This window comes from Perca fluviatilis, chromosome 18 (genome assembly GCF_010015445.1).
Source record: "Perca fluviatilis chromosome 18, GENO_Pfluv_1.0, whole genome shotgun sequence".
NCBI lineage: Eukaryota > Metazoa > Chordata > Actinopteri > Perciformes > Percidae > Perca > Perca fluviatilis.
The window spans coordinates 3,975,969-3,991,546 of record NC_053129.1 but is presented as its reverse complement, the minus strand read 5'-3'; the positions used below and the strand labels follow the sequence as shown (position 1 = coordinate 3,991,546).

The 15,578-nt window shown below is 42.9% G+C and overlaps 1 protein-coding gene across 1 annotated transcript in view; it reads right to left on the bottom strand.

Annotated features, from left to right (window-relative positions):
• Positions 1–15,578, bottom strand: part of enah (ENAH actin regulator) — an 86,345-nt gene that overhangs the window by 46,924 nt on the left and 23,843 nt on the right. Inside the window, 2 exon segments of the mRNA XM_039782876.1 lie at positions 8,450–8,627; positions 10,816–10,981. Of these exon segments, the coding sequence (XP_039638810.1) occupies positions 8,450–8,627; positions 10,816–10,981 (344 nt within the window).

The window sequence follows — 15,578 nt, the reverse complement described above, 5'->3', positions numbered from 1 at the left end:
TATACATTTACAGAAAGGGTTGAACACTGTCTGAATACAGGTGTGCAGAGAGCACTTCTCCTCCAGTTTTTCGTTCAGTCACATTCCAGAATCTCTTCATAGGCAAAACACAGCTGCATGTCAGCACCAGCAACATTTCAAAAGACTATGAAGCAGAGAAAAGTCCCAATGATGATGGTTTAACACAGTTATATGCCCTTTCATCACCAACCTATGACAAATACACTGTACTGCCTCTGCCTCCCCACAGTACCTCAGAGAGTTTGATGGTCACTGTGAAATAGTCACCAGCTCACCAGGAAAGAAAAAACAAAAGCTGATATAATACATACAGTACAGCAGTACATGCAAAAAGTAAACCTTGTTGTTTCTACTGACTGTGGCTGAGATTGTGTGTCACTGTGTTTGATAATGCTGTCTGTACTGAGAGGTACTGAGATGAGAGTTTGATCTCCTCCCAACACACCAGGAGCAGGAGACATCTTTATGAACATAGGAACACAGGTAAGATACTATCCAATCAGCTACGAGGGCTAAGAGCATCACACCAGAGCATTATTAATAGGTTTAGAGTCCATGTCCAAATCTGTACCCAACTCTAATGTTATGGAGGACCTTCTCAATAATCTCAGTATGTCCCCCTGGTCCCCAGACCTGAAGGATATCACACAGGAAGAGACAACCACAGCTATGTTCTCCATGCAGGTAAATCCCTAGCCAATGATGGCTTTCTATCAACCTTCTATAAAAAGTTTTCATTGCAGCGCTCTCCTCACTTAGTTTCAGTTTTTTCAGTCTATTTTGACGGATCGATTTATTAGTTATTTGCATTATGAGCTGAAGATCAAGTATTACACACTATGCGTTTATTTTATATATTTACCACTACACTACCACAGCAAGTCAGTAGATTGTATGAATGACAACACCCAACAAAGGAAGGAATAATTCAAAAAAGATGACAAAAAGGAGACAAAAGATGAAGAGAAGAGAAAAAGACACCGTGAACACCAAAGGAGAGACGGAGTGTTTATCCGGACGGTGTACATGGATGAACAGAGGTGGAGGATAGGGACCCACCCAGAGAAATCAGCTGTCATCAAAGCTGCCATCCATCTATTTATAGTTTGTCTGAGTGAAGAGCGGACACTGTCCCATGCGAACAGGTCAAGGTCTTTGTGTACATGTGCTGATGAGCATTAGTCCAGTATGTCCATCCATCATCCCGTCCTAGACAGAGAGACTACAAAGCACCCAGGGCTAGTGAATAACATCTGACGCTCAGACTCTGTTTGGTGGACTCAGTATGATGAGTGTGTACATTTTTAGCATGCGTCTCCAGTGGGACCTGAGGCCAGTAACTCAGAGCTCAATGACGTACACACTCTGCAATCACAGGCAACTGTCAAAGTGAACCTGACTGTAAGACATATATGTCCACGTCCAGGTTTATTTAGACTGTCTGGTCAAAGCACAGATAGCAGGATTACAGGGCAGACACATGCTGTTTCTAAAAGCTAGAATCCACAGCATAGTATCATATTTTGCCCATGATGTCATCGTCTAAACAGCCCAGGCTGAGCCAGAATGGAAAAATGACACCTGCTTCATAGAAATACTGTATATTGCTCTAGTAAAAAGCATGACATGTGGCCGTGGGCCAGGATCAGATCTTGGCTCGTCTTTATCAAGCCAGGATTCCTTCCAGACTAAAAATACCTCACTTCAGACATTTATATGAAGCTTCCTCCACTGACTGACACTGGCTCATTCACAGTACAACATGCAGACCCTCAGCAGAAATGAGGATTCATGGTTAGTAGTATTAGACAAGATTTTAAAATTTTAAATGCAGAAAACAGCACTGTAGGCTTAATGTGTAGGAGAAATAATGTAGCTAAGGTAACTAGTTACCAAGGTTGTATATGCAAAAATACATAATAATAATAATAATAATAATAATAATGCTACAATTAATAAATATGTAAAATGGCATAATGATATTTACCAACACACCATTTATACAGTAAATAAGTAAACAATACATGCTTATGCACATTTAAATCATAGGTCATTTAAGCCAGCAGCCTGTAATAGTGTTGTGTATGGAGCTGTGTAATATTGAATATGATAATGATCTGCAGCCTGGGGCATTCCTCCCATCTTTCCCTTTCAACGACACCATTCGTTAACTTATGTTGTTCCTGTGACGTCAACCAGTGTCTCTAACAAGATAGCTTTGCTATAACTTGAAATAAAGAAATACAAATTAATTTCAGATATGATATCCTTTATCATCAGATGGCATCCAGGTATAAGGACATAGCTGTATGAAGCACTGAAAGAGCTGTTACATACTGTTTATTTTATGCTGTCAAAATTAACGTGATAATAAGGAGTTAACGCAAACTGTTGTCACGCGGTTAACTTGCGTGCGTTCTGTGATTTGGGCCTCGGGCCGCTCTGTAGTTTGTGAAGGGATGCAGCAGTAGCAGCGTTGGGAATAGCAGAAAGTGCTCCGTGATAACATCCAGGGAATCACCAAACGAGCCGTCTGGCTCGCCGCGGTCGAGTGAAGCTCGAGATTCAGCCCCCTCCTGGCAGCTCCTAACAGAGCTCTCCGACTGGCAGAGACAGGAGTCATTTTCAGGTCAAGAGAGTTGATAAACTGCATTTACTGCTAGTCCTAAAAGTAGGACCAAATATGTGGTACTCGAGATTTTTTGTCCAGTTCCTACTGATCTCTACTCTGAGACAGTTATTCAATCTGGACCCAGAAGTAGGAGCCCAAAACAGCTGTGACTGCAGACTGAATACCAAACAGTTTGCATTGCAGGCACAACCACAAGAATGTATGAAGAAAAAAAGCTCCTTTTGTAACACAGTTGGGATGTGGCTGCCTAATGGCTCCTTGGCAGCTTTGTCTCCGTGCTTCCTGCTGATATCGCTGTTTCAGCAGCAGAAGGTGAAATGGTTCTTTGAGGTCTGATTAGGACACTCCATCAATAACCATTATACTAGACGGCCAACCTGGCACACACAGAGCTGCTTCAAATTCTCTATCTGGCTTCCACCTCTCTCCACCTCTGTCCCTTACCTCTGTTAACCTTATCCATGCCTTTATTATTTTAAACCTGCTTCGCCATTAATACAGCATGTAGGGAATTCAGACCTCACACACACTGCTACTAATTTAAGGACTTCTCAATGACTTTCAATGTCTTGTTTGTTGTGATGCAAGGACTCAGTTTTACGGTTATGTCCTAAGCCTCATCTGGTAAAGCGGTCATTTCTTTTCAAACTGCTGCTCTGACAACGTTCTGAGCCAAACTGATGATTTTCCATTTGATTAACAAGAAGAAACTAATTTCAGAAAATACCTCCTTTTTCTAAATCCACATATTCTGCGGAAGTGAGGCCTCTGGGAACCCTGGTAAATAATGTATGAGTTGATGAGTGAACCTTTGACTTTCATGTCACACAGGATGATGAACTTGGTTCATTTCATCACACAGGGTTAGTATTATCATCCAGTGTGAACGGAGCTCTTCTCTGTCTGCCTCTGTGTCTATCTTTGAGTCCTTCACCGTGTTCTACAAGCGGAGGGATCATTTTAAAGCTCAGGGAGTCAGGAAGTCTAGAAAAGCAGTAGGAGTGACATCTATACCTCAGCCATCCTCACCTCCTGTGGATGGCTGCTGAACATTTGATTCCAACCCACTGCCCTGTTAGAATATCTCAGTGACATGGCAGATCATGTGTCAGAGTCACACAAGCTCCAAACATGAACTTATTATAGTTTCAGATCTGCCCAGCAACAAGTGGGCCGGCCTATTAGACAGCCTCGAGGGGCAACGTAAACTCTGGGGTATTCCCTGGGGGGTTAGCATGCCGGACCTAACAAACAACAAGGGGGACCAAAGCATCCAGACCTGCAACTATTGTATTTTGATTATACATTGCTGTTTAAGTCATTTTGCAAGGAAAGAATTCCACAAATGTGCTGTTTTACTGTATGATAGTAAACTAAATAACTGTTGTTTCGACAAAGCAACTTGTGATGGGACAAGGACATTGACCAAAAATGTATTCATTATTTAACAGATTCAACACATGAATTGATAATATCAATAATCCCTATTGGGATTGTCTGACAGTTGACAGTATATCTGTATCACTTTTTTTCCGGCTTTTAATCAAAGCTATATGATGTTTTCACTGAGGTAAATATTGACAGTCATGACTCCATGTTTTCATAGCTGTATCATTTCATTTTATACCCACTCTCCCCAAATTCACCCTGACACATTTGGTATACACAGATTTAACTTTTTGAGTCAGTTGGGTCTATAAAACTGTAACTGTCAGAAGGAACCACTCTCAGATGCAAAGGCCTAATTAATGAGAGACGGCAGAGCGTCAGACAAGAGGAACTGCAGTCATCAGGATGCATGTCTGCAATGGTAAGAAGGAAGCTTCTCCTCAGTCCACTGAGAGGGACAGGCCCAAATGACTGCTGCCACTGTTTGAAATCTCAGGGTTAGAGAATATTACCAAGCAAGGAAATGTATACATTTCCCTTGTAATTCAGGATTAAACCAATAAGGCACTGCCATTGTCAATATTCAACAACTTATAAATATTCTTCCTCCTCATGGCAGAACTGTGAGATAAAGTCAGGCTGCGTGCATGTGCATGTGTGTGCGCATTTTGTGTCAAATAGTTTGTCCACCAGAGAGCTCTGACAAGTAGGGTCTTCCACTGTAAAATGTCCACACAGCTTCAGAGATATGGCGTGTCATGCTAGCGGCTACACTAGCCTGTGCAGTTGTGTAGCTTTCAGCTACAATGTTCCAGTCATTATACCGGACACATACCCTATCAGGCTGGTGCTGAGCCATCTACATATACTTTGAAGTGTGTGTTTGTGATTTCTTAGTTATGTTTATTCATCAGAAGTCCCTCCCAAAGTATTATATTATACTGGTTGTTTATGGCATTTTGAATCTGCATACTCATAACTGCAGCACAAACTTCAATGGCTTGTCAAAGAAATCAGCACACACAAAGACATGTACAATTAAACTCTTTAAAAGATCAGGAGACCATGACAACTGTGGTTCCTCCAGTCTTGTACTCGGTCGCTGCATGACGACTAGAGCGCAGCTTAACCCAGTGGTTCCCAACCTTTTTCCTTGACGTCCCCCCTACTCATGTCTAAGATAACCCAGAGAAGTGATACAGAGCAGTTATCAGCACTTTTACGTTTCTCCGCCATGTTTCATTCATAAAATAGTGATGCTGTGGCGGCAGGAAAGACGAGGATGATAGCAGCTGACCTGATGACAGCAAGGGTCCCAGGTTAAGAGGTCCCGGAGGTTTGGCCCACTAAGCAGCCTGCCTACAATTTCAAGCGAGAACAAAACTATATAGTTTTCATACAGACTTTTTTATATATTATATATTCTAGTGTATTATCATAATTTGTTTAACATGTGCAAATATTTTTTTTTTCCTCAACCTCAAACCAGATAAAGACTTGCGCCCCCCCCCTGTGATCTTTTCCGCCCCCCTGAGGGGTGCCCGGACCCCAGGTTGGGAACCACGGGCTTAACCAATGACATTACAGAATGGCTCTGCAGCCAATCAGGAGAAGTCTCCACAGAGGCCTGGCTTCCAGCTGAAATATGTCCGAGGCTGGTGTGACTGAATGGTTACATTTTTAAACACACACACACACACACACACACACACACACACACACACACACACACACACACACACACACACACACACATACACACACACACACACACACATCGTTATTTGCGCAAGAAAGCAGCGGTGGAACAGCTGCATGACGCTGAGTAGAGATGAACTCATTCTACCTTTTCTCTCCTGATTCCTGAGTAGAGTAACACAAAACCTTTCAACTACAAGCTAGGATGTTCATACGCCAACATTCTTCAGACTGGAACGTTTATGATTGTGTTTTCAAAGGTCAGTAGTCATGTCTCCAACCCTGGAATAAAGGATCAGGTATCAGTAAAGGCACCAAAACGATTAACGTGTTGAATAATCATGTAGTCTATAAAATGTCAGAAAATAGGACAAAATGGCCATTAGATGTCTTTAAATTGCTTTCAAAACCCAAAGTTTCAATTTACAATAATATGAAAGATCCTCACATTTACAGTGAGGACCAGGATGTTGATCAAGCAATGACTAATTGTTTCAGCGTTTTACCCAAACATGGAGGGTTTCTAGTTAAATCCTGAGACACACAAGAGTTGTAGTTCTGTCCTACTCACTCCTGAGGGTGATCTGAGCCCCGGCTGATCTTCTGCTGATCCTGGGGGAGGCGCTGGACTCTGGCTGCAGCAGGCATGTCTGTGGACAGCTCAGTGAGGGGCCTCAGGAAAGCCTCCAGCAGCAGCAACAGCCAGGGAAGACCTCAGAGCTTTCCACTTCTCTCTCTGACTTTTTCATTTGCTCTGTCCCTTTCTCTCTCTTTTCATTTCTTTCCAAGCCTGACTGTCTTTCCGTGTCTGAGTGTCTCTGCTGTTGTCCAGCTGTGTTGCAGTGTGTAGTCTGCCACTCTGTTGCCAGAGACCATGAGCTCATCCAGTGGGACAGATGGAGGGTTTGGAGGGGAGGGGTGTCACCATCCGATGAGCGCAAACACACGCCAGACCCATGTGGTGCGCTGTTTACACATGCTAACCCCCCGAACCTGCTAAAAGCAGCTGGTCCTGGCCTGTTGGCCACAAAGACTGAAAATAAAGGAGCACTTATTACATGTCTCCATGGAGACAAGCTACTGCCATGTCTGAAAAAAGACATTATTTCATCAAACTCATTAATAATGACATAACATTCTGAATGGGGTCAATCTATATTAGCATATGAGTGCTTTTACTTTTCATCTTTTAACTTTCTTTGCTTTTCTACTCATGGTTAAATACTGCCATTCTGGGCTGACCCCATTATCTGACATCCTATAAACTAATCAATTGATCAATTTCTTCTCTTCCCCGAGTCAGAGGAAGAGATACTTTCTTTTTGACTCACAGCTGCTTTCACTGATGTGTGCATGCACTAATAGATGAAAGCACACACACACACACACACACACACACACACACGAGCCAGCAGCTGGGCATGAATCAGATGGGAGGTGGGGTGGGGTGCCACTTTCTTACTTTACATTTCTCCACATAGAACAGCATTTGTATATTCTGCAGTTTTTAGTTCACACATCAAAGAGCACGCCCGTTTCCTGCCTCATGCACGGTTTAAGCTGCTACGGTTACCATCTAGCCTCAGCCGCTGCTGGTGGACCCGGCCAGCGCCAAGGTGACGTGAACAGTCAACTCCAAAGATGAGGAAATTGTTGACTACACTGAGAGTCTAAAAATACGCCTGTGTTAGTCCGTCTACCGGTTTAAGCAGCACAACCATCTATTGGGCCTTCATATAAAAGTGATCAAAAGGAGGGGGATATATTACAACGAGCGCAGTTTCTTACTTTATAGCGAAAGACGTGATGGAAAAAGCTAAAAGCTGGAGCATAGTGGTTAACTTTTTTACTCAGGTTTCTACCTATCAAACACTTGATAGATGTTAAACCAGTACCTCATTCCTATTTTAAACTTGATTTGATCTTCCAGATAACTTGGTCCTTTCTTTGTCTTGGTTGTACCTCCATGACGCGTTGGAGATGTCGTTGTGATAGTAGTCACCGCTTTTAGTTCCATTTACTTTCTTTTTAATAAGTTACAAGGCAGATGGATAAAGAAGGTTAAATGTTGACATTACGTTATTCTATTTTTGGGTTAATAAATGATTGTTTTAACCTGGTGAAACCTCTGTTATAATCTCTGACTGTCTTTGATTCTCACCTGGGAACTGGAAACAATAAAGCTCATCTGCGATTTTAGGATAGCAGCGTTGTATTCTGATCTAAAGACTATATCCCTAATACAACGACAATTAGACAATGATGTTAGACCTGTTTAAAGTGAACTTGACCTGATTTGGTCCTGTAAGTAGGTGAGGTCTGCAGCTACAGCTACTGTGGAATAAAAACCTGGACAATGTCAAAGTGGCTTTATGTTGCTTGATCTCATGTAAGACATCTTCTGGCATCAGCTGCTTAAATCAAGAGAAATCAATTGCTACTCTATGCAGGAAATAATGAAAAAATGTACTCACTACCAACACAGATACATCCCACTCAATGTTCACAAAAGTCTAAGTAAGGAAAAGTGAATATGGACAAATCTACTGACTAAAAACTGCTCAGCTGACAGTCCACTTCATATCTAATGCTGATTCAGAGTAGCAGTGGGGCGTCCTGGTAGCCCAATGCTGAAAGCTCATTCCACATATCGACAACATGGCCAGGAGTGTATCAATCTGTCCGACACACCACACAGAGCAGGCCTACCTGAGTCCTGGGAGTTGAGCACCTCCAGGGCGTGCATCATGGCACTGGCAAACACGTTGGCGTCCTCCTTGCTGCCGAAGTTCAGGCCGTAGACCTGCCGGGCGTCCCGCCACTGGTGGAAGGTCTGCGTAGCCTGGTTGTACTTCAGCCCCTTGGGAATGGCACAGTTTATCACCACCTGGAGAGGTCCATGATGAGCGGGTGGGGAAAGGGAAACGAGGAAAGAGGAAACCTCTTTTAGAAATGATTAATGAGGTAGCATTTTTCAAGTAACCCAATCAGAAACAAATCACAGCTTGATTTCCGGAGCAACAAAGAACACTGCGATGTTTCTGACATGTCGAGAACTTAAACTGACAGGAAACAGTCTTGTGGAAAGGAAAACTTGAATGGGGCAGCATGCTTTAAGGCCAACCTGAGATTTATGACTCTTTCTGTCAGTCATGACGCTCGCTCTGTCCACCTGCCGCTGCGCTCAGGAGCTCACAACACACCCACATACTGAAAAAGCCCAAACTCATGAAACACAAAGTGACAACACTGGAGCTCTGCAGCCATTATGTGCTAAAAGCTCCTTTTTACAGTACTTGCTCGTAAAGAGACTTTATGATCCACTCACTCTGTGTTTACGGTGCTTTGGATGCTAACTTCAGGGATGTTCAGTGTCCTGGGCACACGGCCAAGCAGAAACACAGAGTCAAGAGTTATTGAGAACCTTAAGGACTGGGACTCCCTCTACTTTTGCAGCCTCCATGCACACAGCGTGAAGGGTCTTTATCTGCATCATAATGATGGAAAATCACTCATCTGAATCAGCTGAAACACTGTGTAATGTGGTTTAATCCCTGTGTCATCTCATGTCCAAAATAATAAGAGACTGACTCCAAACCATTCTCACAGGGACGCTTGTCTTTGAGGAACCTCACAGTGACACAGAGAGGAAACTGTTCTGAGACCTGCCTTCATAAAGCCATATGTTCTCCTGAGCACCGTAACACGTGGGACCACTTAGCTGAAAGAGAGACAGAGCAGGGACCCCCTACTACATATATTGGATAAAATGAAGGTGCATATTAAACTGGGCCTACAATAACATGTGGGCGGCCTAAAGCCTTTATACATACCTATTTTGCATAGAATACTAAGCTATTCAAATAGCCTAATAATTGTTGGCATGATTTTCTAAATCATCTTTTAATGTTAAACATACATGAGGCACACATCTGTGGATGGCCTTAGTGACTACCTTGACTATAAGCCAGTAAGCAGTGGGGATTTATATTCGCTAATAGTATCCTGGATTAATGTTAATGAAAAAACTTTCAAAAGTTAACAATAATTTGGAAGCCCCCCACATTGACTCTGAAGTACCCCTAGGGGTCCCGGACCCCCAGTTGAAGATCCCTGCCCTAGTTTACTGAACAAGGTATAGCGCTGCCTGTGGTTATTCTAATGTTTGTCCCTCACATACAGTAAGCCTTTTGTTGTTGACGGACTGAAGATTACAACAAGCAGCCAGTAAACTGAGATGGAGGAAGTCCAGGTGCTTATTGTCACTGGCCACACAAACTGAGAATCAGCCTGAGCCCGCTAACACAGACGTCCCAATGCTTTTTTATTATTTGGTAAGGTCACAGCAGGATGACAACAGTGCAGCGTCAGAGTCTCTTTTATGATCACATTCTCCCTGTTTTCTCATCTGCTCCAATTTTGATTTACTGTTAACACTTCCTCCATATGTATTTCTAATGTCAATGATACAACTGTTGCTCTAAGCTGCTCTTAGTATCAGAAATACTGTTCTCACTGATGAAATTATTCCACTCAGTTCCACTCACAGATGTTTCACATTAAAAGCTTTCCGGCCCGTTTCCTGGTCAACTCTTACTGTGAAACATCGACAGGAAGTGTTGAGTTTCATTCACAGTAGCTAAACATCGATCAAACACACACACACACACACACACACACACACACACACACACCTGTGAAACCAATATGTTGGGGTTAGAGTGTATTCTAAGGTATTATATATGTCAAATAGTAAATGTTTGACCATTAAATAATAATTACAGCTGTTCCCATGTTTACAGACATCACTGATGTACTTCCTGTTTTACAGCAGTTGTAGTTGTGGTGGTTAAGGTCTAAGGTCAGCGGCTACACAGTTCTTAAAGCTTACTGACAGAATATCACTTTGAAGGCATTACACGCTTTTGTAATTGTGATTCTGAAACCCCAACACCACCAGAGATTTCAGTTTACAATTTCTAACAGCAGTTATTCAACCTTGATTTCCACTGTAAATAAAGTGTTGGATCAGACCAACTGACTCCAGGCATTGACTGAAGAAGGGTTGCACCCACCTGGTGATCCTGGATCTTGCGTCCCACTACGCGGAAGGCGTTGTTGCCCGTATGGTGGTAGATGTGGACCCTGCTGAAGCCCGTGGACCCTCCAGCTGGGACCCACTTCTTATTGGCGTCGTCGTACACCATGACAGCGGCTCGTGCCTGGCAGATACTCTGTTCACTGCAGAGACACAAAGACAGGAAATCACGGTACAATCATGCATTTCAGCTGCTGATAATTCCTCAAAAACACGATAGACAACCATCTTAAAGATGATGTTCACTGGCCAGGTTGGCTCGGTGGGTAGAGCAGGCACACAAATAATTTGAGGTTTATGCCTCGACGCAGTGGTCCAGGGTTTGAATCTGACCTGTGATGATTTCCTGCATGTCTTCCCCCTCTCTCTCCCCTTTCTCACCTAGCTGTACTGTCGAATAAAGGTGGAACCCCCCCCCACAACAAAAAAAAGACGATGTTCTGAGCTGTGATACCATGGTGATCAGTCAGGCCATGTGACTACTGCTGTCATTAAAAACTCCTTTCACAAAAAAGACAAAATTAATGTTCATTTACTATCTGTTGCTAAATAGTTCAGCGAGTCTCCTACTACTGCACAGGCTGCCATGTTAATGTCAAAGAATACCTTTATTTAGAAAATCATGGTGGCTTCACTACTTTCACTTTTTAAAGTCAAACTAAGTTTGTGATGTTTTTTCCTGAAACTGTTACTGTTACTCTACGACATCTTAATATTAATAATAATCCAGTTTATGGTTCCCTTAAACACAGAGAAGAGTGAAGGAGGACAGGTGATGAAGACAGACAGAATGGGACATGAAGACAGAAGGGGACATGAATACAGAGACAGAAGGGGACATGAAGACAGAATGGGACATGAAGACAGAAGGAGACATGAATACAGAGACAGAAGGGGACATGAAGACAGAATGGGACATGGAGACAGAAGGGGACATGAAGACAGAAGGAGACATGAATACAGAGACAGAAGGGGACATGAAGACATAATGGGACATGAAGACAGAAACAGAAGGGGACATGAAGACAGAGACAGAAGGGGGACATGTAGACAGAGACAGAAGGGGACATGAAGACAGAATGGGACGTGAAGACAGAGACAGAAGGGGACATGAAGACAGAGACAGAAGGGGGACATGTAGACACAGACAGAAGGAGACATGAAGACCGAGACAGAAGGGGACACGTAGACACAGACAGAAGGAGACATGAAGACAGAGACAGAAGGGGATATGAAGACAGAGACAGAATGGGACATGAAGACAGAATGGGACATGAAGACAGAGACAGAAGGGGGACATGAAGACAGAAGGAGACATGAAGACAGAGACAGAAGGGGACATGAAGACAGAATGGGACATGAAGACAGAGACAGAAGGGGACATGAAGACAGAGACAGAAGGGGGACATGTAGACAGAGACAGAAGGGGACATGAAGACAGAATGGGACATGAAGACAGAGACAGAACGGGGACATGAAGACAGAGACAGAGACAGGGTCTTCAGACTGTAGTTACAGCCCACCAGCACCAGGGGGAGCTGAGATCAGATCCATTCAGACCATTTCCACCCTGAGCACCAAACTAATGAATGTGTAATTATTATCTGTCACTACATCACTAGCTCACAGAGAGTTCAGTGACATGGGACTGATAGCTGGACACCTGGCAGGATATTTAGTACCACAGTTCCACTCTCACAAGGCCAATTCAAATCAGCAACAGAGGCTGAGATATCATTTCCCATGATGACAGACAATATAGAACTTTTTCACAGATGGGTAGTACTACTACAACTACTAATACCACAGATCGACAGAGGAAAGCACTACAGTGCTTTGAATTTGTGTATGTCACAATCTGAATACAAGTAGAGAAAGAGACCGACCCAGGACACAATGAGATCCGATCACTCAGACAACATACGGAGGTGGTCTGGACTGCATCATTCTAACAGCAACAGAGAACGGGAACGTGTCCTGGGCCACATTAAGGACCGCCTACGTAACTGTGAGCAGAACTTACGGACTCATTCACTGGCTTTGTCCACTTCTGCACTATATCTTGGCTGTCTTTGTATTTTAAAACAGTAGTATTTTGAAACTATTTCTCACGCCACAGAAAGTGAGAGAATGGTGTGTTTTGGATTGCTGCCTGGAAAAGGCGGCTGTGTCGGCGGCATGGAGGTCCCAGGGGACCGCCGGCAGACAATAATCTCATAAAATGTACCTGAATTCACCAATATGTAGGACATTACTGCAGACATTCAATTCTTATGTTGCAACTTCTGCTGTTGCTATTCAGAAGCCGGCGAGCCCGAGTGGTCAAAGCAGCAGCTGTGAAACGGTTTCACTTCCTATAACTTCTTCACAATAAAAGCAAATTAAAAGCAAAATCTGGAAATTTAGGGTCTTCATCAGCAGTAAAGTAACACTATAAGTGAACATGAAAAGTAAAATAAAGCAGATATAATATAGAAACTAAACTTCAAACCACAGACATTCAGTTAGAAGCTACAAACGTTCTGAGAGACTTTCAAAACCCTCTGTCTCTTCTGCACAGGTCCCGCCGGGAGACTGTTTTTTGTTTTAGGTTCGTAAAATGTTTTTGTGATGATGTATGATTTATGTGAGAGTAACAACTCTATATATTTTTTCATTCAAATATGTATTTTTGTAAATGCAAACGATGATGAACGTGTTTATTTGCATACAGAGCAGGGAAATGAGATCCGATCACAAGTGTTAACTCAGGACGCATGTGGACACGCATTCTGCTGCCAGGTGGACACAGGACCTTTTAAAAAGGATTTGTTCCAGGGCATGAAAATGGAGACAAGGAAACACCGAATGAGGCTCTTATACGTGCACAGTGCTACTGAAAATGCACTCCAGATTTGAAATAACTTTCTGTTACAAGACTGAATCTTCTTGAAACAGCTCTGTAACATGTCTCCTGTGTGCCCTCTACACAGTCAAAGACAGACAGACACACACACACACACACACACACACACACACCTCTGCTAATGTGCTTCATAATAACAACAGAAGCTGAAGTGTGGTAGCGCTCTGCAGCAGATGATGAACTCATATTACCATTTGTTGTTTTCTCCCATGATGCATTAACACCTCAGCACATATGGAAGTGGCTAACTGTGAGCAGAAACTAGAGGTGAAAAGAAATCAATCAGGATAATTCATTCATAACCTTTTACAGAACATGCAGGCAAATGATTAAAGGTCCCATGGCATGAAAATTTCACTTCATGAGGTTTTTAACATTAATATGAGTTCCCCCAGCCTGTCTATGGTCCCCCAATGGCTAGAAATGGTGATAGGTGTAAACCGAGCCCTGGGTATCCTGCTCTGCCTTTAAGAAAATGAAAGCTCAGATGAGTCGTTTTGGAATCTGCTTGTTATGAGGTCATAACAAGCAAGGTTACCTCCCCTTTCTCTGCTTTGCCCGCCCAGAGAATTTGGCCAACCCATGAGAGAGAGACATCATGGCTTTCAAACGAGAAAAGTGGCAGTTGGTCAAGGCCACACCCCCACCATCCACCTTGCCCCCCCCCCCTCTCTCCTCCTCAATAGCTTCAGACACAGAAATGGCACATCCTAAGGAAAGCTCATTGTAGGACTGGCTCTAGTGGCTGTAATTCTGCACCAAAGCTTAATTTTGGGAAAGAGACTTCAGATACAGTATTAGGGGACCACTAAGGTCTATATAAAAGCATCCAAAGAGCACCATGTCATGAGACCTTTAAACCTTACATCTTTAATTGACACAGAGCAGCAGCTACAGTGGTTCCATGACTGGATGAAGTACAGGGTAAAGTCACCCACATTCATAATAGAGATTTCAGCAGACACACATCTTTATGCTATAAATGTGTGGTATATATAGAGTTAGTTTGATGCATGTTGACATTTTAAAAGAAAGGCTATTTCTGATTCACAGGTGGCCTGCACAGTCAGACTTACACAGCCGCTGGGAGCCGGCTCACAGCTGCAGTATTCCACAGCTGATTTTTCATGTGTCTTAGAAAAGTTTGTACACACCTTCTCATTCAATGCGTTTCCTTTTTATTTTCATGACTATTTACATTGTAGATTCTCACTGAAGGCATCAAAACTATGAATGAACACATATGGAATTATGTACTTAACAAAAAAGTGTGAAATAACTGAAAACATGTCTTATATTTTAGATTCTTCAAAGTAGCCACCCTTTGCTTTTTTATTAATAAGGGAAACAATTCCACTAATTAACCCTGACAAAGCACACCTGTGAAGTGAAAACCATTTCAGGTGACTACCTCATGAAGCTCATTGAGAGAACACCAAGGGTTTGCAGCGCTATCAAAATAAGCAAAGGGTGGCTACTTTGAAGAATCTAAAATATAAGACATGTTTTCAGTTATTTCACACTTTTTTGTGAAGTACATAATTCCATATGTGTTCATTCATAGTTGTGATGCCTTCGGTGAGAATCTACAATGTAAATAGTCATGAAAATAAAGAAAAACATTGAATGAGAAGGTGTGTCCAAACTTTTGGCCTGTACTGTACCATTCCGACACCCTGTTGGTTTGTACGCGATCCATCGCACCTGCACAGACCCGGTGCTAATACGGCACCAGTGCCTTAACGACCGTTATCTACCCAGCCAGCAATGACATGTGGGGCCAAGATGGGTTAAGTACGGGTTCCATGGTTACTGTGTGGGCATGGGCTTTGGCT